Source organism: Anomaloglossus baeobatrachus, chromosome 7 (genome assembly GCF_048569485.1).
Source record: "Anomaloglossus baeobatrachus isolate aAnoBae1 chromosome 7, aAnoBae1.hap1, whole genome shotgun sequence".
In the NCBI taxonomy this organism is placed as follows: domain Eukaryota; kingdom Metazoa; phylum Chordata; class Amphibia; order Anura; family Aromobatidae; genus Anomaloglossus; species Anomaloglossus baeobatrachus.
The window spans coordinates 6,711,409-6,734,950 of NC_134359.1; the positions used below are offsets into that span (position 1 = coordinate 6,711,409).

Sequence of the window (23,542 nt, forward strand, 5' to 3'; positions counted from 1 at the left end):
CTGACTGTCATCTGTAATTGCAGCTGAATTCTTCATTCTCCGCCATTTCCGGTTATTACCAGTCCACGGTCACCAGTGACAGGTAAGCAGCCCGGGCCGATGATGTCATACGGCCAGTGATGAGGTCACACGGTATCGCCGGCAGCGGAGGATTCTGGGAGCGCCTGTACATGACGTCATCTTCTCCTTTGCAGTCTCGCCGCTCGGAACGACTTCTTCCTGCAGAACATTTTCTCTCTGGAGTCAAACGTGACCATGTTCGATCTCCTGCGCGGCCTGCAGAGCTACGCCAAAGTGTGCGAGGCCTCGCCGCCGCCGCGCTCCTGCCAGCTGGTACTGCACCTCCAGCACCGTATACGGGGTAATGTTATGTATGTGTAATGGCGGAGTGTGCAGCGTGAGGTGTGCCGCATTATACGGTATATACAGCGCGGGGTGTGGTGCTCTCTACAGTATATACAGCGCGGGAGGCTCTGTACGGTATATACAGGGTGTGGTGCACTGTGCGGTATATACGGGGTGTGGTGCACTGTACGGTATATATGGGGTGTGGTGCACTGTACGGTATATACAGGGTGTGGTGCACTGTACGGTATATATGGGGTGTGATGCACTGTACGGCATATACGGGGTGTGGTGCACTGTACGGTATATATGGGGTGTGATGCACTGTACGGCATATACGGGGTGTGGTGCACTGTACGGTATATATGGGGTGTGGTGCACTGTGCGGTATATATGGGGTGTGGTGCACTGTACGGTATATATGGGGTGTGGTGCACTGTACGGTATATATGGGGTGTGGTGCACTGTACGGTATATATGGGGTGTGGTGCACTGTGCGGTATATATGGGGTGTGGTGCACTGTACGGTATATATGGGGTGTGGTGCACTGTGCGGTATATATGGGGTGTGGTGCACTGTGCGGTATATACAGGGTGTGGTGCACTGTACGGTATATATGGGGTGTGGTGCACTGTACGGTATATATCGGGTGTGGTGCACTGTACGGTATATATGGGGTGTGGTGCACTGTACGGTATATACAGGGTGTGGTGCACTGTACGGTATATATGGGGTGTGATGCACTGTACGGCATATACGGGGTGTGGTGCACTGTACGGTATATATGGGGTGTGATGCACTGTACGGCATATACGGGGTGTGGTGCACTGTACGGTATATATGGGGTGTGGTGCACTGTGCGGTATATATGGGGTGTGGTGCACTGTACGGTATATATGGGGTGTGGTGCACTGTACGGTATATATGGGGTGTGGTGCACTGTGCGGTATATATGGGGTGTGGTGCACTGTACGGTATATACAGGGTGTGGTGCACTGTACGGTATATATGGGGTGTGGTGCACTGTACGGTATATATCGGGTGTGGTGCACTGTACGGTATATATGGGGTGTGGTGCACTGTACGGTATATATGGGGTGTGGTGCACTGTGCGGTATATATGGGGTGTGGTGCACTGTACGGTATATATGGGGTGTGGTGCACTGTGCGGTATATATGGGGTGTGGTGCACTGTACGGTATATACAGGGTGTGGTGCACTGTACGGTATATATGGAGTGTGGTGCACTGTGCGGTATATATGGGGTGTGGTGCACTGTACGGTATATATGGGGTGTGGTGCACTGTACGGTATATATGGGGTGTGGTGCACTGTGCGGTATATATGGGGTGTGGTGCACTGTACGGTATATATGGGGTGTGGTGCACTGTGCGGTATATATGGGGTGTGGTGCACTGTGCGGTATATACAGGGTGTGGTGCACTGTACGGTATATATGGGGTGTGGTGCACTGTACGGTATATATCGGGTGTGGTGCACTGTACGGTATATATGGGGTGTGGTGCACTGTACGGTATATATGGGGTGTGGTGCACTGTATGGTATATGCGGAGTGTGGTGCACTGTATGGTATATACAGGGTGTGGTGCACTATACGGTATATATGGGGTGTGGTGCACTGTACGGTATATATCGGGTGTGGTGCACTGTACGGTATATATGGTGTGTGGTGCACTGTACGGTATATGTGGGGTGTGGTGCACTGTATGGTATATACGGGGTGTGGTGCACTGTGCGATATATATGGGGTGTGGTGCACTGTACGGTATATGCGAGGTGTGGTGCACTGTGCGGTATATACAGGGTGTGGTGTACTCTACGGTATATACAGGGTGTGGTGCACTGTACAGTATATATGGGGTGTGGTGCACCGTACGGTATATACAGGGTGTGGTGCACTGTACGGTATATACAGGGTGTGGTGCACTGTACGGCATATACGGGGTGTGGTGCTCTGTATAGTATATACAGCGCAGGAGGCTCTGTGTGGTATATACAGGGTGTGGCGCACTGTACGGTATATATGGGGTGTGGTGCACTGTACGATATATATGGGGTGTGGTGCACTGTACGATATATATGGGGTGTGGTGCACTGTACGGTATATATGGGGTGTGGTGCACTGTAAGGTATATACGTGGTGTGGTGCACTGTATGGTATATACGGGGTGTGGTGCAATGTACAGTATATACGGAGTGTGGTGCACTGTATGGTATATGTCACGAACAGGGGGGTAGGAAGCGGAAGCTACAGCCCCCCTTTCCACCACCCTGCCGACAGACAGAGCACGTGACGCGATCTCTAGCGCCCCTCTTATAGTCAGGCCAATTATGGAATTGCCCGACAATAAGCCAGGAGGCCGCTATTCTCCTGTGCCGATGATTGAAGGGTCCCCGGTGAGAGTAGGGTATATATTCCCCCGACCTCCGCGGGCGGAATATATAAAATCTCCCCGAATCTCACTGGCCTCCCCACAATGATCTTTGGCACAATTCGCTGCCACCAACCGATTTACGGTAACTATTAGCCGAACACACAGACGTGGGATTCAAGATCGAGATAACAGAACAGCCCAAGATTAATTATATAATTTAATCGGCCTAAGCCACACTAGAACTACAATATATACAATAGGGAATCTACAGAATATACATATGTCAGAGTACATCTACAAATAAGGTATAGTTACAAACAGAGGCAGAACATGCAGTTACCTTATGCGTCTGGCCACAGGGGGGCGCTGTTCGACCAGGGTTCCAGGGACTTCCTCACATGTGTTCTCAGACACAGACCCCCGAAGAAAGACGAGCTAAAAATGGCTGAACTGGGTTTATCAAACTGGCTACAATCCATGTCCCCTCCCACCTGGTGACCTCGCAGGGGTGCACTTCCCCAACCCTGTCTTGACTCTAAAATAATATCCCAAAGTGAATATTGGCCATAACTTTGCCTGGGAACGTCGTAGGCAGACGACAATGCTCTCATTTTCACAGTTCTGATATTACTTTCACAATGATAGGACACATGGCTGGTCTGCTGGTCCCCTACTGCCCAATATCAAGTTTGGGATACCTCCAAAGGCCCCACACCTATATAGAATATGTGCTGGACTCGTCAGCATGCCCTGATGCCAGATTTCTGCTTGACATATTTATAGGAAGCACGGCTCACGAAATATTGAACATTTATTCCTGGAGCCGGTCTCTCTAGAAGTACAGGCTGCCTGTTAATTAGGTAGGAACATCTTCCACGGTGTCACCGAGGGGGGCCTTCCTTCCCTTTTGTTGTTTTCCAGGTCTAAAGCTGGGTTTACACACTGCAACATCGCAAAGGACATCGCTGTCACGTCACCGGTTTTGTGACGTAACAGCGACCTTCCTAAGTCTCTGGTGAGTCGCTGGTGAGTCTCTGGTGAGTTGCTGGTGAGTCTCTGGTGAGTCGCTGGTGAGTCTCTGGTGAGTCGCTGGTGAGTCTCTGGTGAGTTGCTGGTGAGTCTCTGGTGAGTCGCTGGTGAGTCTCTGGTGAGTCGCTGGTGAGTCTCTGGTGAGTCGCTGGTGAGTCTCTGGTGAGTCGCTGGTGAGTCTCTGGTGAGTCGCTGGTGAGTCTCTGGTGAGTCTCTGGTGAGTCGCTGGTGAGTCTCTGGTGAGTCGCTGGTGAGTCTCTGGTGAGTCGCTGGTGAGTCTCTGGTGAGTCGCTGGTGAGTCTCTGGTGAGTCGCTGGTGAGTCTCTGGTGAGTCGCTGGTGAGTCTCTGGTGAGTCGCTGGTGAGTCGCTGGTGAGTTGCTGGTGAGTCTCTGGTGAGTTGCTGGTGAGTCTCTGGTGAGTCTCTGGTGAGTCTCTGGTGAGTCGCTGGTGAGTCTCTGGTGAGTCTCTGGTGAGTCGCTGGTGAGTCGCTGGTGAGTCTCTGGTGAGTCGCTGGTGAGTCTCTGGTGAGTCTCTGGTGAGTCGCTGGTGAGCAGTCAAACAGGCAAACCTGGCCAACAACGCAACAGCGATCCGGACCTGCAGAGCGACCTCGCTGGTTGTTGGGGACGTTGATAAGCAGCTTTTTGAAAGGGAAGTTGCTAACAAAGTCACTGCAAAGTCTTCACACACTGAAACTTCATGCTGCACAGCGGGAAACAAAGGACCTAGGAATGGTCCTGAACGATTTGTAACGATTACAACTTCACAGCGGGGGCCGGGTCGCTGATAGGTTTCACACACTGCAACATCGCAAACAACATCGCTATTGCGTCACAAAACCGGTGACCTTACAGCGATGACGTTTGAGATGTTGCAGTGTGTACACCCAGCTTAACAGCTCAGCTAATTTCCATATCATAGGGGATTGTCTTCTGCTCCAGCCACTGCTAAACAGCAGGTTCCTCAGGTTCATTAGCATTCTGATTGAAGCTTGACAAGATGGCAGCTATAGGAATATGGCTTAGGGTACCTTCACACTTAGCGATGCAGCAGCGATCCGACCAGCGATCTGACCTGGTCAGGATCGCTGCTGCATCGCTACATGGTCGCTGGTGAGCTGTCAAACAGGCAGATCTCACCAGCGACCAGTGAACAGCCCCCAGCCAGCAGCGACGTGCAAGCGACGCTGCGCTTGCACGGAGCCGCCGTCTGGAAGCTGCGGAGACTGGTAACTAAGGTAAACATCGGGTATGGTTACCCGATGTTTACATTAGTTACCAGTGTGAGCAGGGAGCAGGGAGCTGCGCACACTGAGCGCTGGCTCCTTGCTCTCCTAGCTACAGTACACATCGGGTTAATTAACCCGATGTGTAATGCAGCTACATGTGCAGAGAGCAGGGAGCCGCGCACACTGCTTAGCGCTGGCTCCTTGCTCTCCTAGCTGCTGTACACATCGGGTTAATTAACCCGATGTGTACAGCAGCTACACGTGCAGAGAGCCGGAGCCGGCAGCACAGGCAGCGTGAGAGCTGCAGAGGCTGGTAACTAAGGTAAATATCGGGTAACCACCTTGGTTACCCGATGTTTATCTTGGATACAGCTTACCTCAGCTGTCAGACGCTGGCTCCTGCTCCCTGCTCGCTTCATTTGTCGCTCTCTCGCTGTCACACACAGCGATCTGTGCGTCACAGCGGGAGAGCGGCTTTGAAGAAAACGAACCAGGGCTGTGTGTAACGAGCAGCGATCTCACAGCAGGGGCCAGGTCACTGCTCAGTGTCACACACAGCGAGATCGCTAATGAGGTCACTGCTGCGTCACAAAAAACGTGACTCAGCAGCGATCTCGGCAGCGAGCTCGCTGTGTGTGAAGCACCCCTTATAGCTCAGAATATATCCCTATGTCCTCACAGTATATATGGGGTGTGGTGCACTGTACGGTATATATGGGGTGTGGTGCACTGTGCGGTATATATGGGGTGTGGTGCACTGTACAGTATATATGGGGTGTGGTGCACTGTGCGGTATATACGGGGTGTGGTGCACTGTACGGTATATATGGGGTGTGGTGCACTGTACGGTATATATGGGGTGTGGTGCACTGTACAGTATATATGGGGTGTGGTGCACTGTACGGTATATATGGGGTGTGGTGCACTGTACGGTATATATGGGGTGTGGTGCACTGTATGGTATATACAGGGTGTGGTGCACTGTACGGTATATATGGGGTGTGATGCACTGTGCGGTATATACGGGGTGTGGTGCACTGTACGGTATATATGGGGTGTGGTGCACTGTACAGTATATATGGGGTGTGGTGCACTGTACAGTATATATGGGGTGTGGTGCACTGTACGGTATATATGGGGTGTGGTGCACTGTACGGTATATATGGGGTGTGGTGCACTGTACAGTATATATGGGGTGTGGTGCACTGTACGTATATATGGGGTGTGGTGCACTGTACGGTATATACGGGGTGTGGTGCACTGTACGGTATATATGGGGTGTGGTGCACTGTACGTATATACGGGGTGTGGTGCACTGTACGGTATATATGGGGTGTGGTGCACTGTACGTATATACGGGGTGTGGTGCACTGTACGGTATATATGGGGTGTGGTGCACTGTACGGTATATATGGGGTGTGGTGCACTGTACGGTATATATGGGGTGTGGTGCACTGTACGGTATATACGGGGTGTGGTGCACTGTACGGTATATACAGGGTGTGGTGCACTGTACGGTATATATGGGGTGTGGTGCACTGTACGGTATATATGGGGTGTGGTGCACTGTACGGTATATATGGGGTGTGGTGCACTGTACAGTATATATGGGGTGTGGTGCACTGTACGTATATATGGGGTGTGGTGCACTGTACGGTATATACGGGGTGTGGTGCACTGTACGGTATATATGGGGTGTGGTGCACTGTACGGTATATATGGGGTGTGGTGCACTGTACGGTATATATGGGGTGTGGTGCACTGTACGGTATATACGGGGTGTGGTGCACTGTACGGTATATATGGGGTGTGGTGCACTGTACGGTATATACGGGGTGTGGTGCACTGTACGGTATATATGGGGTGTGGTGCACTGTGCGGTATATATGGGGTGTGGTGCACTGTACAGTATATATGGGGTGTGGTGCACTGTACGGTATATATGGGGTGTGGTGCACTGTACAGTATATATGGGGTGTGGTGCACTGTACGGTATATACGGGGTGTGGTGCACTGTACGGTATATATGGGGTGTGGTGCACTGTACGGTATATATGGGGTGTGGTGCACTGTGCGGTATATACGGGGTGTGGTGCACTGTACGGTATATACGGGGTGTGGTGCACTGTACGGTATATATGGGGTGTGGTGCACTGTACGTATATATGGGGTGTGGTGCACTGTACGGTATATATGGGGTGTGGCGCACTGTACGGTATATATGGGGTGTGGTGCACTGTGCGGTATATATGGGGTGTGGTGCACTGTACAGTATATATGGGGTGTGGTGCACTGTGCGGTATATACGGGGTGTGGTGCACTGTACGGTATATATGGGGTGTGGTGCACTGTACAGTATATATGGGGTGTGGTGCACTGTACGGTATATATGGGGTGTGGTGCACTGTACGGTATATATGGGGTGTGGTGCACTGTACGGTATATACAGGGTGTGGTGCACTGTACGGTATATATGGGGTGTGATGCACTGTGCGGTATATACGGGGTGTGGTGCACTGTACGGTATATATGGGGTGTGGTGCACTGTACGGTATATATGGGGTGTGGTGCACTGTACGGTATATATGGGGTGTGGTGCACTGTACGGTATATATGGGGTGTGGTGCACTGTACGGTATATATGGGGTGTGGTGCACTGTACGGTATATATGGGGTGTGGTGCACTGTACGTATATATGGGGTGTGGTGCACTGTACGGTATATACGGGGTGTGGTGCACTGTACGGTATATATGGGGTGTGGTGCACTGTACGGTATATATGGGGTGTGGTGCACTGTACGGTATATATGGGGTGTGGCGCACTGTACGGTATATATGGGGTGTGGTGCACTGTACGGTATATATGGGGTGTGGTGCACTGTACGGTATATACGGGGTGTGGTGCACTGTACAGTATATATGGGGTGTGGTACACTGTACGTATATATGGGGTGTGGTGCACTGTACGGTATATATGGGGTGTGGTGCACTGTGCGGTATATATGGGGTGTGGTGCACTGTACGGTATATATGGGGTGTGGTGCACTGTACGGTATATATGGGGTGTGGTGCACTGTACGGTATATATGGGGTGTGGTGCACTGTACGGTATATATGGGGTGTGGTGCACTGTACGGTATATATGGGATGTAGCGCACTGTACGGTATATACGGGGTGTGGTGCACTGTACGGTATATATGGGGTGTGGTGCACTGTACAGTATATATGGGGTGTGGTGCACTGTACGTATATATGGGGTGTGGTGCACTGTACGGTATATATGGGGTGTGGCGCACTGTACGGTATATATGGGGTGTGGTGCACTGTACGTATATATGGGGTGTGGTGCACTGTACGGCATATACGGGGTGTGGTGCACTGTACGGTATATATGGGATGTAGCGCACTGTACGGTATATACGGGGTGTGGTGCACTGTACGGTATATACGGGGTGTGGTGCACTGTACGGTATATACGGGGTGTGGTGCACTGTACGGTATATACGGGGTGTGGCGCACTGTACGGTATATATGGGATGTAGCGCACTGTACGGTATATATGGGGTGTGGTGCACTGTACGGTATATACGGGGTGTGGCGCACTGTACGGTATATATGGGATGTAGCGCACTGTACGGTATATACGGGGTGTGGCGCACTGTACGGTATATATGGGATGTAGCGCACTGTACGGTATATATGGGATGTAGCGCACTGTACGGTATATATGGGATGTAGCGCACTGTACGGTATATACGGGGTGTGGCGCACTGTACGGTATATATGGGATGTAGCGCACTGTACGGTATATACGGGGTGTGGCGCACTGTACGGTATATATGGGATGTAGCGCACTGTACGGTATATACGGGGTGTGGCGCACTGTACGGTATATATGGGGTGTGGCGCACTGTACGGTATATACGGGGTGTGGCGCACTGTACGGTATATACGGGGTGTGGCGCACTGTACGGTATATATGGCATGTAGCGCACTGTACGGTATATACGGGGTGTGGCGTACTGTACGGTATATATGGGATGTAGCGCACTGTACGGTATATACGGGGTGTGGCGCACTGTACGGTATATATGGGATGTAGCGCACTGTACGGTATATACGGGGTGTGGTGCACTGTATGGTTTATACCACACATATTTACCTCTTTCTGTGTTTTGCAGCGCTCAGCCTGTGTCACGTGAGGAACCCCGGATGTGACAATGACACGGCCGCCTGCGCTGATCCCGCCGGGGTAGCGTTTTGTCAATGTAAACCCGGATACTTCAAATACAGCAAAACTGACCATTCATGTCGAGGTGAGACCCCAAAACGTGAGCCCCCAAAACCTGAGCCCCCGCATCCGTATGTTCAGAGCTCTATGGGTGTAGTTTGGGGGTCTTGGGCTGTACGGTTTGGTCAGGGGCCGCTGATATTCAGGGCTCTGTGGGTCTTGTGCGGGGGTCTTCGGCTGTTCGGTTGGGTCAGGGGCCGCTGATATTCCGTGCTCTGTGGGTCTTGTGTGGGGGTCTTGTGCGGGGGTCTTGAGCTGTTCGGATGGGTCAGGGGCCGCTGCTATTCCGGGCTCTGTGGGTCTTGTGCGGGGGTCTTGGGCTGTTCGGTTGGGTCAGGGGCCGCTGATATTCAGGCCTCTGTGGGTCTTGTGCGGGGGTCTTGGGCTGTTCGGTTGGGTCAGGGGCCGCTGATATTCAGGGCTCTGTGGGTCTTGTGCGGGGGTCTTCGGCTGTTCGGTTGGGTCAGGGGTCGCTGATATTCCGTGCTCTGTGGGTCTTGTGTGGGGGTCTTGTGCGGGGGTCTTGAGCTGTTCGGATGGGTCAGGGGCCGCTGATATTCAGGCCTCTGTGGGTCTTGTGCGGGGGTCTTGGGCTGTTCAATTGGGTCAGGGGCCGCTGATATTCCGTGCTCTGTGGGTCTTGTGCGGGGGTCTTGGGCTGTTCGGTTGGGTCAGGGGCCGCTGATATTCCGGGCTCTGTGGGTCTTGTGCGGGGGTCTTGGGCTGTTCGGTTGGGTCAGGGGCCGCTGATATTAAGGGCTCTGTGGTCTTGTGCGGGGGTCTTGGGCTGTTCGGTTGGGTCAGGGGCCGCTGATATTCCGGGCTCTGTGGGTCTTGTGTGGGTGGGTGTCTTGTGCGGGGGTCTTGGGCTGTTCGGTTGGGTCAGGGGCCGCTGATATTCCGGGCTCTGTGGGTCTTGTGTGGGGGTCTTGTGCGGGGGTCTTGGGCTGTTCGGTTGGGTCAGGGGCCGCTGATATTCCGGGCTCTGTGGGTCTTGTGTGGGGGTCTTGTGCGGGGGTCTTGGGCTGTTCGGTTGGGTCAGGGGCCGCTGATATTCCGTTCTCTGTGGGTCTTGTGTGGGGTCTTGTACGGGGGTCTTGGGCTGTTCGGTTGGGTCAGGGGCCGCTGATATTCCGTGCTCTGTGGGTCTTGTGTGGGTGGGTGTCTTGTGCAGGGGTCTTGGGCTGTTCGGTTGGGTCAGGGGCCGCTGATATTCCGTGCTCTGTGGGTCTTGTGCGGGGGTCTTGGGCTGTTCGGTTGGGTCAGGGGCCGCTGATATTCCGGGCTCTGTGGGTCTTGTGTGGGGGTCTTGTGCGGGGGTCTTGAGCTGTTCGGTTGGGTCAGGGGCCGCTGCTATTCCGGGCTCTGTGGGTCTTGTGTGGGGGTCTTGGGCTGTTCGGTTGGGTCAGTGGCCGCTGATATTCCGTGCTCTGTGGGTCTTGTGCGGGGGTCTTGGGCTGTTCGGTTGGGTCAGGGGCCGCTGATATTCCGTGCTCTGTGGGTCTTGTGCGGGGGTCTTGGGCTGTTCGGTTGGGTCAGGGGCCGCTGATATTCCGGGCTCTGTGGGTCTTGTGTGGGTGGGTGTCTTGTGCGGGGGTCTTGGGCTGTTCGGTTGGGTCAGGGGCCGCTGATATTCCGTGCTCTGTGGGTCTTGTGTGGGTGGGTGTCTTGTGCGGGGGTCTTGGGCTGTTCGGTTGGGTCAGGGGCCGCTGATATTCCGGGCTCTGTGGGTGTTGTGTGGGGGTCTTGTGCGGGGGTCTTGGGCTGTCGGTTGGGTCAGGGGCTGCTGATATTCCGTGCTCTGTGGGTCTTGTGCGGGGGTCTTGGGCTGTTCGGTTGGGTCAGGGGCCGCTGATATTCTGGGCTCTGTGGGTCTTGTGTGGGGGTCTTGTGCGGGGGTCTTGGGCTGTTCGGTTGGGTCAGGGGCCGCTGATATTAAGGGCTCTGTGGTCTTGTGCGGGGGTCTTGGGCTGTTCGGTTGGGTCAGGGGCCGCTGATATTCCGTGCTCTGTGGGTCTTGTGTGGGTGGGTGTCTTGTGCGGGGGTCTTGGGCTGTTCGGTTGGGTCAGGGGCCGCTGATATTCCGTGCTCTGTGGGTCTTGTGCGGGGGTCTTGGGCTGTTCGGTTGGGTCAGGGGCCGCTGATATTCCGGGCTCTGTGGGTCTTGTGTGGGGGTCTTGTGCGGGGGTCTTGGGCTGTTCGGTTGGGTCAGGGGCCGCTGATATTCCGTTCTCTGTGGGTCTTGTGTGGGGTCTTGTACGGGGGTCTTGGGCTGTTCGGTTGGGTCAGGGGCCGCTGATATTCCGTGCTCTGTGGGTCTTGTGTGGGTGGGTGTCTTGTGCAGGGGTCTTGGGCTGTTCGGTTGGGTCAGGGGCCGCTGATATTCCGTGCTCTGTGGGTCTTGTGCGGGGGTCTTGGGCTGTTCGGTTGGGTCAGGGGCCGCTGATATTCCGGGCTCTGTGGGTCTTGTGTGGGGGTCTTGTGCGGGGGTCTTGAGCTGTTCGGTTGGGTCAGGGGCCGCTGCTATTCCGGGCTCTGTGGGTCTTGTGTGGGGGTCTTGGGCTGTTCGGTTGGGTCAGGGGCCGCTGATATTCCGTGCTCTGTGGGTCTTGTGCGGGGGTCTTGGGCTGTTCGGTTGGGTCAGGGGCCGCTGATATTCCGTGCTCTGTGGGTCTTGTGTGGGTGGGTGTCTTGTGCGGGGGTCTTGGGCTGTTCGGTTGGGTCAGGGGCCGCTGATATTCCGTGCTCTGTGGGTCTTGTGCGGGGGTCTTGGGCTGTTCGGTTGGGTCAGGGGCCGCTGATATTCCGGGCTCTGTGGGTCTTGTGTGGGTGGGTGTCTTGTGCGGGGGTCTTGGGCTGTTCGGTTGGGTCAGGGGCCGCTGATATTCCGTGCTCTGTGGGTCTTGTGTGGGTGGGTGTCTTGTGCGGGGGTCTTGGGCTGTTCGGTTGGGTCAGGGGCCGCTGATATTCCGGGCTCTGTGGGTGTTGTGTGGGGGTCTTGTGCGGGGGTCTTGGGCTGTCGGTTGGGTCAGGGGCCGCTGATATTCAGTGCTCTGTGGGTCTTGTGCGGGGGTCTTGGGCTGTTCGGTTGGGTCAGGGGCCGCTGATATTCCGGGCTCTGTGGGTCTTGTGTGGGGGTCTTGTGCGGGGGTCTTGGGCTGTTCGGTTGGGTCAGGGGCCGCTGATATTCCGTTCTCTGTGGGTCTTGTGTGGGGTCTTGTACGGGGGTCTTGGGCTGTTCGGTTGGGTCAGGGGCCGCTGATATTCCGTGCTCTGTGGGTCTTGTGTGGGTGGGTGTCTTGTGCGGGGGTCTTGGGCTGTTCGGTTGGGTCAGGGGCCGCTGATATTCCGTGCTCTGTGGGTCTTGTGCGGGGGTCTTGGGCTGTTCGGTTGGGTCAGGGGCCGCTGATATTCCGGGCTCTGTGGGTCTTGTGTGGGGGCCTTGTGCGGGGGTCTTGAGCTGTTCGGTTGGGTCAGGGGCCGCTGCTATTCCGGGTTCTGGGGGTCTTGTGTGGGGGTCTTGGGCTGTTCGGTTGGGTCAGGGGCCGCTGATATTCCGTGCTCTGTGGGTCTTATGCGGGGGTCTTGGGCTGTTCGGTTGGGTCAGGGGCCGCTGATATTCCGGGCTCTGTGGGTGTTGTGTGGGGGTCTTGTGCGGGGGTCTTGGGCTGTTCGGTTGGGTCAGGGGCCGCTGATATTCCGGGCTCTGTGGGTCTTGTGTGGGGGTCTTGTGCGGGTGTCTTGGGCTCTTCGGTTGGGTCAGGGGCCGCTGATATTCCGTGCTCTGTGGGTCTTGTGTGGATGGGTGTCTTGTGCGGGGGTCTTGGGCTGTTCGGTTGGGTCAGGGGCCGCTGATATTCCGGGCTCTGTGGGTCTTGAGTGGGGGTCTTCGGTTGTTCGGTTGGGTCAGGGGCCGCTGATATTCCGGGCTCTGTGGGTCTTGTGTGGGGGTCTTGTGCGGGGGTCTTGGGCTGTTCGGTTGGGTCAGGGGCCGCTGATATTCCGGGCTCTGTGGGTCTTGTGTGGGGGTCTTGTGTGGGGGTCTTGGGCTGTTCGGTTGGGTCAGGGGCCGCTGATATTCCGGGCTCTGTGTGTGTTGTGTGGGGGTCTTGTACGGGGGTCTTGGGCTCTTCGGTTGGGTCAGGGGCCGCTGATATTCCGTGCTCTGTGGGTCTTGTGTGGGTGGGTGTCTTGTGCGGGGGTCTTGGGCTGTTCGGTTGGGTCAGGGGCCGCTGATATTCCGGGCTCTGTGGGTCTTGTGCGGGGGTCTTCGGTTGTTCGGTTGGGTCAGGGGCCGCTGATATTCTGGGCTCTGTGGGTCTTGTGTGGGGGTCTTGTGCGGGGGTCTTGGGCTGTTCGGTTGGGTCAGGGGCCGCTGATATTCCGGGCTCTGTGGGTCTTGTGTGGGGGTCTTGTGCGGGGGTCTTGGGCTGTTCGGTTGGGTCAGGGGCCGCTGATATTCCGGGCTCTGTGGGTGTTGTGTGGGGGTCTTGTACGGGGGTCTTGGGCTCTTCGGTTGGGTTAGGGGCCGCTGATATTCAGGGGTTGATCTGATGATTTTTTCTTCGGCGCTCCATTGGGAGACCCAGACGATTGGGTGTATAGCTACTGCCTCCGGAGGCCACACAAAGCATTACACTAAAAAGTGTAAGGCCCCTCCCCTTCTGGCTATACACCCCCAGTGGGATCACTGGCTCACCAGTTTTCTGCTTTGTGCGAAGGAGGTCAGACATCCACGCATAGCTCCACTGTTTAGTCAGCAGCAGCTGCTGACTATGTCGGATGGAAGAAAAGTGGGCCCATATGGGGTCCCCAGCATGCTCCCTTCTCACCCCACTTGCGGTTTGTAAGGTTGAGGTACCCATTGCGGGTACGGAGGCTGGAGCCCACATGCTGTTTTCCTTCCCCATCCCCCCTCAGGGCTCTGGGTGAAGTGGGATCTTACAGGTCTCCAGGCCCTGAGACCGGGCTCCATCCACAGACCCAGAGAACCTGCTGGATATGGAGCTGAGTATCGTCAGGGACAGGCCCTGCTACATTAAGGTACTCTGTGTCCCCGGGCAAGCGCGCACACACACACCAGCATTGCTGGGAGTGTTAGTGCGCCGGGGGCAACAGCGCAGAGCGCTCGTGCTATTAGTCACTACAGCTTTGCTGAGTGACTTTATGTATTGGGAACTGCCGCGCCGGCCGTTGCTGGGTGTTTTTTACACTGTGGCGCGGCTGGGACTTGTGGTGCGCCGGGAACATCCGCGCGGGCCGTGCACATGGACGGCCGCGCTTATTACTTGAGTCCCCGGCTTTGCGGCCTAGTTTTCGTTTCGTTCCCGCCTCCAGCCCTGCCAGTCAGGGGAGAGGCGGGACGCTGTACAGACAGTCAGCGCCGAGGGCTGGAGTCTGCTTTGCATTCTCCAGCCCCCTTCACTGGACACAGTGGGACGCCAGTTTCCCGCTCTTGTCTGGGGCACGCCCACGGCCCGCCCCTCGTCACACGAGCTGGAGAAGGACGCCGGCAGCCATTCCTGCACGCCGTCCGAGCTGGGGAACGGAGACATGCTCTGGGCAACCAACACAGGGCTCTGGCGACCACACACCCGCGTTATAGGCGGGCGGTAAGCAGCACCTGAAGTGCTGACCCCACTAAATACCGAAGTGTCCATTTGTATTTTATGCTTGTATGCTATACACTGCACTGTAGGTCGCTATCTTTGGCTATATGCCCTTCTAGATGGCGAGATAACAGCAGCAAAAACGCAAGGGTGCTAAGGCACAGGTTTTCTAGGCTGCTTGTATTGCATGGCTGAAGTGGTCATTTGTACTTATGCTTGTATGCTATACATTGCACTGTACGGTCGCTACTCTTGGCTATATTCTCCTAGAGGGCTGGACAACTGCAGCAAAAAAGCAAGGGTGCCAAGGCACAGGCTTTATAGGCTGCTTGTACTGCATGTGCTGAAGTGTTCATTTGTATATATGCTTGTATGCTATACATTGCACTGTACGGTCGCTACTCTGGGCTATATTCTCCTAGATGGCTGGACAACAGCAGCAAAAAAGCAAGGGTGCCAAGGCACAGGCTTTCTATGCTGCTTGTATTGCATGTGCTGAAGTGTTTATGCTTGTATTTTGTACATTGCATAGATGACTAGAATACAGCAGCAAAAAAGCAACACAGGCTTTCTATGCTGCTTTTCCTGCATGTGATACTGTTCCACCGGCAGGTTCCACTGACCCCCATTGTGGGCAATGCTCCCCTGTAACACTTGGTCAGCCGGGGTCTCTACTAGAAGTGGCCAAAGAAACCACCTGTGAACCCTGTCCAGGGACAGGGACGGAGATTCTCTACTAAGGCCATGGGCAATCTTGATTACTGCTCCCTGGCCACCCTCATTTGGAACATAATCAGTGCTCCGGGGGGGTCCCAGGCATTCCAGGGTGAAGGCTCTGACACGGACGGCAGTCCCAGACAGCCTAAGCTAGCTCGCTGGGTACGACACTCGGCTTCATCACTGGTCAAGGTCCCAGCAGGAGGACTCTCTGTATGATGAGGCAGACGTAGCTGATCAGGGCTTTGGTCCTGACACCGCTCTCAATCCGGATACACCGGATGGTGACGCCATAGTGAATGATCTTCTAGCGTCCATCAATGGAATGTTGCATATTTCTCCCTCAGCTCCCCCAGTGGAGGAGTCAGCTTCACAGCAGGAGAAATCCTTTTTCAGTATCTCATGCGTATATTGAGTACTTTTTCTGACCACGCTGACTTCAGAGACGCAGTTCAGAAACACCACGCTTACCAGATAAACGTTTTCTCCAAACGTATTAAGGATGCACGTTATCCCTTTACCCTGACGTGGTACAGCCCTGGACCCAGGGTCCAAAGGTGGATCCCCCAATCTCCAGGCTTGCGGCTAGATCCATAGTTGCAGTGGAGATGGGACGTCACTTAAAGATGCCATTGACAGACAGATAGACCTCTGGTTGAAATCTGTCTGTGAAGCTATCAGCGTGTCGGTTGCTCCGGCATTCGCAGCCGTATGGGCACTCTAACCTATTTCAGCTGGTCTTGCGCAGCTGGTCTTGAGCACATGTACATCTGTGCCGCAGGTGGTGTCCTTAACCTCGCAATGTCTGCATTGCGACTTACCCTAGTAATGCTGTCCTGGGGGGACAGTCGAGGTTGGTCCTTCCCAGGCTCGGGCAAGTCCCAATTGTACTCGTCTAAAAGGGCTCAAAAGGCTCAGAGGGGCTCAGATTCCGGCCGGGCTCATTCACGCCCAAGGAAGGCAGCCAGAGGAACCGCTTCCAAGGCGATCTCCTCATGTATTTCAGCTCTCTCTCCCCGCATCCGCGGTTGGTGGCAGAATCTCCCGCTTCTGGGTACATTTAGCTGCCACAGGTCACAGACCGGTGGGTGAGAGACATTGTGTCTCACGTGTACAGGATAGAGCTCTGTTCTCGTCCTCCGGCTCGATTCTTCAGAACTCCCCCCCCCCCACCCCCCCCACCGAGCCGATGCTCTTCTGCAGGCAGAAGGAGTGGTAATCCCTGTTCCTCTTCAGGAACAAGACACGGTTTTTTCCTCCAATCTTATTGGGGTGCCAAAAAAGGGTGGCTTTTTCCGTTCCGTTCTGGACCTAAAACTGCTCACCAAGCACGTGAAGGCCAGGCGGTTCCGGATGTAACCCTCCGCTCCGTCATTGCCTCAATGTCTCAAGGAGATTTTCCTAGCATCAATAGACATCAGGATGCTTATCTCCTCGTGCCGATTGCTCCAGAGCACCAGCGTTTGCTACGTTTCGTTATTGAAGACGAGCATCTTCAGTGCGTAGCCCTGCCCTTCGGTCTGGCGACAGCCCTACGGGTTTTCACCAAGTTCAGGGCAGCAGTGGGAGCAGTCCTGCACTCTCAGGGTCACTCTGTGATCCTTACTGGACGATCCACTTGTCAAGGCATCCTCTCAAGAGGCATGCCGACACAGCCTGAACGTGGCGCTGGAGACTCTCCAGAGTTTCGGGTGGATCATCAACTTTTCAAGGTTACATCGGGCACCGACCCAATCGCTGACATATCTGGGCATGGAGTTTCACACTCCCTCAGCGATAGTGAAGCTTCCGCTGGACAAGCAGCGTTCACTACAGACGGGGGTGCAGTCTCTCCTTCAAGGCCAGTCACACCCCTTAAGACGCCTCATGCAGAGGCAGTCACTTTCGCGCAGTTTCACTGCGTCCACTTCAATGGGACATGCTTTGCCAATGGGTTGGGGAGTCGACGTCCCTAGAAAGGAACGTTTCCCTTCTCAGACGGTCAAGGACTCTCTCCAGAGGAGTCCATCCTTCAGATCAATGTTCTGGAAATCTGGGCAGTGCATCTTGCCCTATTAGCCTTCCAGCAGTGGCTGGAAGGAAAACAGATCCGAATTCAGTCGGACAATTCCACAGCGGTGGCAGACATCGCCCACCAAGGCGGAACACGCATCGCCAAGCCTACCAGGCAATCCGGCGGATTCTGATGTGGGTGGGGGACAGAGCATCCACCATATCCGCAGTTCACATCCCGGGCGTAGAAAATTGGGAAGCAGACTTCCTCAGTCGCCTGGGCATGGACGCAGGGGAATGGCCTCTGCACCCAGTATGGTGTCAGGAAATCTGTAGCCGCTGGAGGATGCCGGACGTCGACCTAATGGCGTCTCGGCACAACAACAAGGTCCCGATTTTCATGGCGCGGTCTCACGAGCAAAGAGCTCTGGCGGCAGGCGCCCTAGTTCAGGATTGGTCGCAGTTCCAGCTACCCTATGTGTTTCCTACTCTGGCACTGTTGCCCAGAGTGCTACGCAAGCTCAGCTCCGCTTGCCGCCGCGCCATCCTCGTCGTCCCAGACTGACCGAGGAGGTCGTGGTCCCGGATCTGTGGCATCTCACGGTCGGCCAACCGTGGGCACTCTCAGACCGGCCAGACTTACTGTCCCAAGGGCCGTTCTTTCCACTGAATTCTACGGCCCTGATCCGGACTGTGTGGCCATCGAGTCCGAGATCCTAGCGTCTTCAGGATTATCTCAAGACGTCATTGCCACCATGAGACGGGCTAGGAAGCCGACGTCTGCCAAAATCTCCCACAAGACGTGGAAGTTATTCTTATCTTGGTGCTCTGCTTAGGGAGTGTCTCCCTGGCCATTTGCATTGTCTCCTTTTTCCCCCCTTCCTGCATCTGGATTGGGAAAAGGTTTGTCGCTCAGCTCCCTTAAAGGACAAGTCGCAGCGCTGTCGGTATTCTTTCAGAAGCGCCTAGTACGACTTCCTCAGGTACGCACGTTCCTGCAGGGGGATTATCACATTGTCCCTCCGTACAAGAGGCCGTCAGACCCATGGGATCTGCACAGGGTATTAATTGCTCTCTAGGAGCCGCCCTTCGAGCCTCTGAGGGTTGTTTTCACTTTCTCGACTTTCACAGAAAGTGGCCTTTCTGGTAGCGGTCACGTCTCTTCGGAGAGTGTCAGAACTAGCAGCGCGGTCATCCAGAGCTCCCTTCCTGGTGTTCACCAAGATAAGGTAGTGCTGCGTCCGATCCCAGAGTTTCTCCCTAAGGTGGTATCCCCTTTTTATCACAATCAGGATATCTCCTTACCTTCCTTTTCTCCATTTCATCGATATGTAATGGCTTTGCATTGTTGGATCGGGTGTAGAGCACCCAGAATCTACATTCCCGCACGGCGCTCCTGCGCCGCTCGGATGCACTCTTTGTCCTTGTCACTGGTCAGCGCAAGGGATCGCAGGCTGCAACATCCACCCTGGCTCAATGGATCAAGGAACCAATCCTTGAAGCCTACCGTTCTACTGGGCTTCCGGTTTCATCAGGGCTGAAGGCCCATTCTACCAGAGCCGTGGGTGCGTCCTGGGCATTACGGCACCAGGCTACGGCTCAACAGGTGTGCCAGGCAGCTACCTGGTCGAGTCTGCACACTTTCACCAAACATTATCAGGTGCATACCTATGCTTCGGCGGACGCCAGCCTAGGTAGAAGAGTCCTGCAGGCGGCAGTTGCCTCCCCGTAGGGGAGGGCTGTCTTGCAGCTCTAACATGAGGTATTTCTTTACCCACCCAGGGACAGCTTTTGGACGTCCCAATCGTCTGGGTCTCCCAATGGAGCGCCGAAGAAGAAGGGAATTTTGTTACTTACCGTAAATTCCTTTTCTTCTAGCTCCTATTGGGAGACCCAGCACCCGCCCTGTTGTCCTTCGGGATTTTTGGTTGTTTTTCGGGTACACATGTTGTTCATGTTGAATGGTTTTCAGTTCTCCGATGTTACTTCGGAGTGAATTTGTTTAAACCAGTTATTGGCTTTCCTCCTTCTTGCTTTTGCACTAAAACTGGTGAGCCAGTGATCCCACTGGGGGTGTATAGCCAGAAGGGGAGGGGCCTTACACTTTTTAGTGTAATGCTTTGTGTGGCCTCCGGAGGCAGTAGCTATACACCCAATCGTCTGGGTCTCCCAATAGGAGCTAGAAGAAAAGGAATTTACGGTAAGTAACAAAATTCCCTTCTTTTTTCTTTCCTCAGCTTGTGACGATGGCTACAAACTGGAAGATGGCGTCTGTGTGAGGTGAGGAGGGGACGGTGCGGACCCCCAGGGTTGTCGTGAAGGCGAGACCGGCCTGTGCATTATTGTGTGTGGGAACGCTCTGCAGCTTTACTATTGTCTTTATATTTTCGTTGCTCTCGGTTTTCGAGATCTCTGCTTGCGGTCAGTGAATGATGACTATGCAGTGACGCACATCACACAGCACATGTCCTGCAGCTCTTTACAATTCAGAGGGTACAGACAATGAAGACAGGAGCAGCGAGGGTCCGACTCCCAGGCTACAATCAATAAGGAAATGGGGGGACAATACGTAGAACGCGCTCGGCATTTACGCTCCAGATCATTATAATAAATAGGCGTCTTCATATGAAGCTGCCGGAGCCGTCACCGGCCGGGATCTGTGTAACACAGGTACCAGGAGCTAGTGGTGAAGGAGGAGGGGGAGACGGATGGATAGGAGGGAGCAGAGTCTGAGGAAAGTGAGGAAGGGGAACTAGGGGGAGTGATATTAGTGAGCTGATCGGCCTGTGTAAATAAATGTGTTTTTACGACACGCTCAAAACTGTGGTTTCTAAGTATTAATCAGATTGTCTGGGGTAGTGCATTCCAGAAAACTGGTACAACACGAGAAACGTCTTAAGCCGGCGTCACATGCTATGATATATTGGGCAATATGTCGGCGGGGTCATGTCGTTAGTGACGCACATCCGGCATCGTTTGACATATGGTAGCGTGTGACAGCTACGAGCGACGGTGCACGAGCAAAAATCCTCACCTTATCGTTGCCCGTTGACACATCGCTCATTTTCAAAAAGTCGGTCCTCCTTCTGTGCTCCGGTTGTTCATCGCACCCGGGGCAGCACACATCGCTCCGTGTGACACCCCGGGAACTATGAACTGCAGCTTACCTGTGTCCGCCGGCTATGCGGAAGAAAGGAGGTGGGCGGGATGTTTACGTCCCGCTCATCTCCGCCCCTCCGCTTCTATTGGCCGGCCGCTGTATGACGTCACTGTGACGCCGAACGTCCCTCCCCCTTCAGGAAGTGGATGTTCGCCGCCCACAGCGAGGCCGTCCGGGAGGTAAGTGTGTGTGACAGGGGGTTAACGACTTTTTGCACCATGGGCAACTAAATGCCCGTGACGCACAAACGACGGGGGCGGGTACGATCGCTTGTGCAGTCGCACAATAGATCGTACCGTGTGACGCCGGCTTTAGAGAAGGAGGTGCAAGGTTCAGATTATAGAGGATATTAGTTTTATATAATTTTGCAGAATGGAGGTGACAAGTAGGTGATAGACAGAGATGAGGAGATGTGGGGCGGTGCAGAACTGTGGAGAGGATGGGTAGGTAATAGACAGAGATGAGGAGGAGATGTGGGGCGGTGCAGAACTGTGGAGAGGATGGGTAGGTGATAGACAGAAAGGAGGAGGAGATGTAGGGCGGTGCAGAACTGAGGAGAGGACAGGAAGGTGATAGACAGAGATGAGGAGATGTATGGGGGCGGTGCAGAACTGTGGAGAGGACGGGTAGGTGATAGACAGAAAGGAGGAGGAGATGTAGGGCGGTGCAGAACTGTGGAGAGGACGGGTAGGTGATAGACAGAGATGAGATGTATGGGGGCGGTGCAGAACTGTGGAGAGGACGGGTAGGTGATAGACAGAGATGAGATGTATGGGGGCGGTGCAGAACTGTGGAGAGGACGGGTAGGTGATAGACAGAGATGAGATGTATGGGGGCGGTGCAGAACTGTGGAGAGGACGGGTAGGTGATAGACAGAGATGAGATGTATGGGGGCGGTGCAGAACTGTGGAGAGCTTTTTGGGTGAGTGAGATAAGTTTTTACTGGACTCTTAAGTGGATGGGTAACCAGTGCAATTAACGACACTAGGTGGAGGCATCAGTGTAGCAGCTGGACAGAAATACGGTATGACCCTGACTGCCGCATTCAGGACGGATTGGAGAGGAGAAAGATTGGTAATAGGGAGACCGATCAGTAGAGAGCTGCAGTAATCCAGACAAGAATGAATAAGAGCCACAGTAAGGGGTACTTTACACACTGCGACATCGCTAGCGATCTCGTTAGCGCTGTGAAATTCTAGATCGCAAGTGCGATCTTTTGAGATCGCACATGCGTAAAATGACCTATGTGCGCCCTCGAAAGATCGCACTTGTGATCTAGAATTTCACATCGCTAACGAGATCGCTAGCAATGTCGCAGTGTGTAAAGTACCCTTAAGGCTATGTGCGCACAGTGCGTTTTTCGCGGCGTTTTTGCACGTTTTTCGGGTGCGTTTTTGGCCTCAAAACTGCAGGATTTTGCTTCCCCAGCAAAGTCTATGAGTTTTCATTTTTGCTGTCCGCACACAACTTTTCTTCAGCGCTCTATTGGGAGACCCAGACGATTGGGGTATAGCTACTGCCCTCTGGAGGCCGCACAAAGCACTACACTAAAAGTGCAAGGCCCCTCCCTCTCTGGCTATACCCCCCCGTGGTATCACGGGTACTCCAGTTTTAGCTTTGTGTGCGAAGGAGGTCAGACATTCCATGCATAGCTCCACAGATTTTAGTCAGCAGTAGCTGCTGACTAGTTCGGATGGAAGAAAAGAGGACACATATAGTGTCCCCAGCATGCTCCCTTCTCACCCCTGGATGGTGTTGTAAGGTTGAGGTACCTATTGCTGGTACAGGGCTGGAGCCTGACATGCTGTTTTTCCTTCCACATCCCCTTGGGGGTTCTGTGGAAGTGGGATCCTGCCGGCCTCAAAGCTCTGTCGCCGGGCTCCATCCACAGACCCATCAGAACCTGATGGATACGGAGCAGGAGTACCATCAGGGACCGGGCCCTGCATCATACAGGTACTCTGTGTCCCCGGCAGGCACAGACACACTCCGGGCTGGCTGGGTGTTGTAGTGCGCCGGGGACCGTACACTGAGCTGGTGTTCCTACAGTTATCTGGGGGACTTTGTGTTCTGGGAACACAGCGCCGACCCTCACTGGACCGGGCGGCGCTGCTGTGACTTGTGGTGCGCCGGGGATACGCCGACCGCGCTTTTACGGCGGCGGCGTTTATAACTCTAGTCCCCGGCTTTTGGGCCTAGGACGCCGGCAGCTCCGATCGTTCCCGCCCCCACCCTGTCAATCAGGGTAGGGGAGAGACGCTGTTTCACGGCAGCGACGAGGGCTGGAGCCTGATTTACATGCTCCAGCCCTCACACTAGGCACAGAGGGAAGCAGGCTTCCCGCTCTTGGTCAGGAACGCCCAGGGCCCGCCCCCCTTCTTCCCTCAGGACGCCGGCAGCCATTACATGCATGGCTGGCTGGAAGAAGGACGCAAGGCTCTGGGAGACCTAGACTGAGGGGCTTTGGAAGACCACACACCCGCTCTTTAGCGGGCGGTAAGCGGCTTTTCAGCTGGCCCCTCTAGTGCCTCAGTGTATGTTAGTGTATTGTGTCACTGGACATAGAGATTTATTGATTTCTTGCACTGTGAGGTCGCTTCCTGGCTGAATACCCCAGATCGCTCTGAGGAAGCAGCAGCATGTCATCCACAAGACGCAAAGCTGCCAAGGCTAGGGCTGTGTCCACTGTGTGTGCTGCTTGTGGGACTGCTCTACCAGCAGGTTCCAAAGACCCCCATTGTGTGCAATGCTCAGATCCGGTGCTGCTTCGC

The 23,542-nt window shown here is 54.6% G+C and overlaps 2 protein-coding genes across 2 annotated transcripts in view; both read left to right on the forward strand.

Moving 5' to 3' along the window:
* The window catches only part of HEG1 (heart development protein with EGF like domains 1), a 28,690-nt gene extending 8,795 nt beyond the window's left edge, over positions 1–19,895 (forward strand). Inside the window, exons 6-9 of the mRNA XM_075318721.1 lie at positions 24–82; positions 195–361; positions 9,184–9,318; positions 19,849–19,895. Coding sequence (XP_075174836.1) covers positions 24–82; positions 195–361; positions 9,184–9,318; positions 19,849–19,895 — 408 coding nt within the window. The remainder of the gene's footprint in view (positions 1–23; positions 83–194; positions 362–9,183; positions 9,319–19,848) is intronic.
* Positions 19,896–21,797: 1,902 nt separating this feature from the next.
* The window catches only part of ITGB5 (integrin subunit beta 5), a 57,501-nt gene continuing 55,756 nt past the window's right edge, over positions 21,798–23,542 (forward strand). Inside the window, exon 1 of the mRNA XM_075318722.1 lies at positions 21,798–21,845. Coding sequence (XP_075174837.1) covers positions 21,798–21,845 — 48 coding nt within the window. The remainder of the gene's footprint in view (positions 21,846–23,542) is intronic.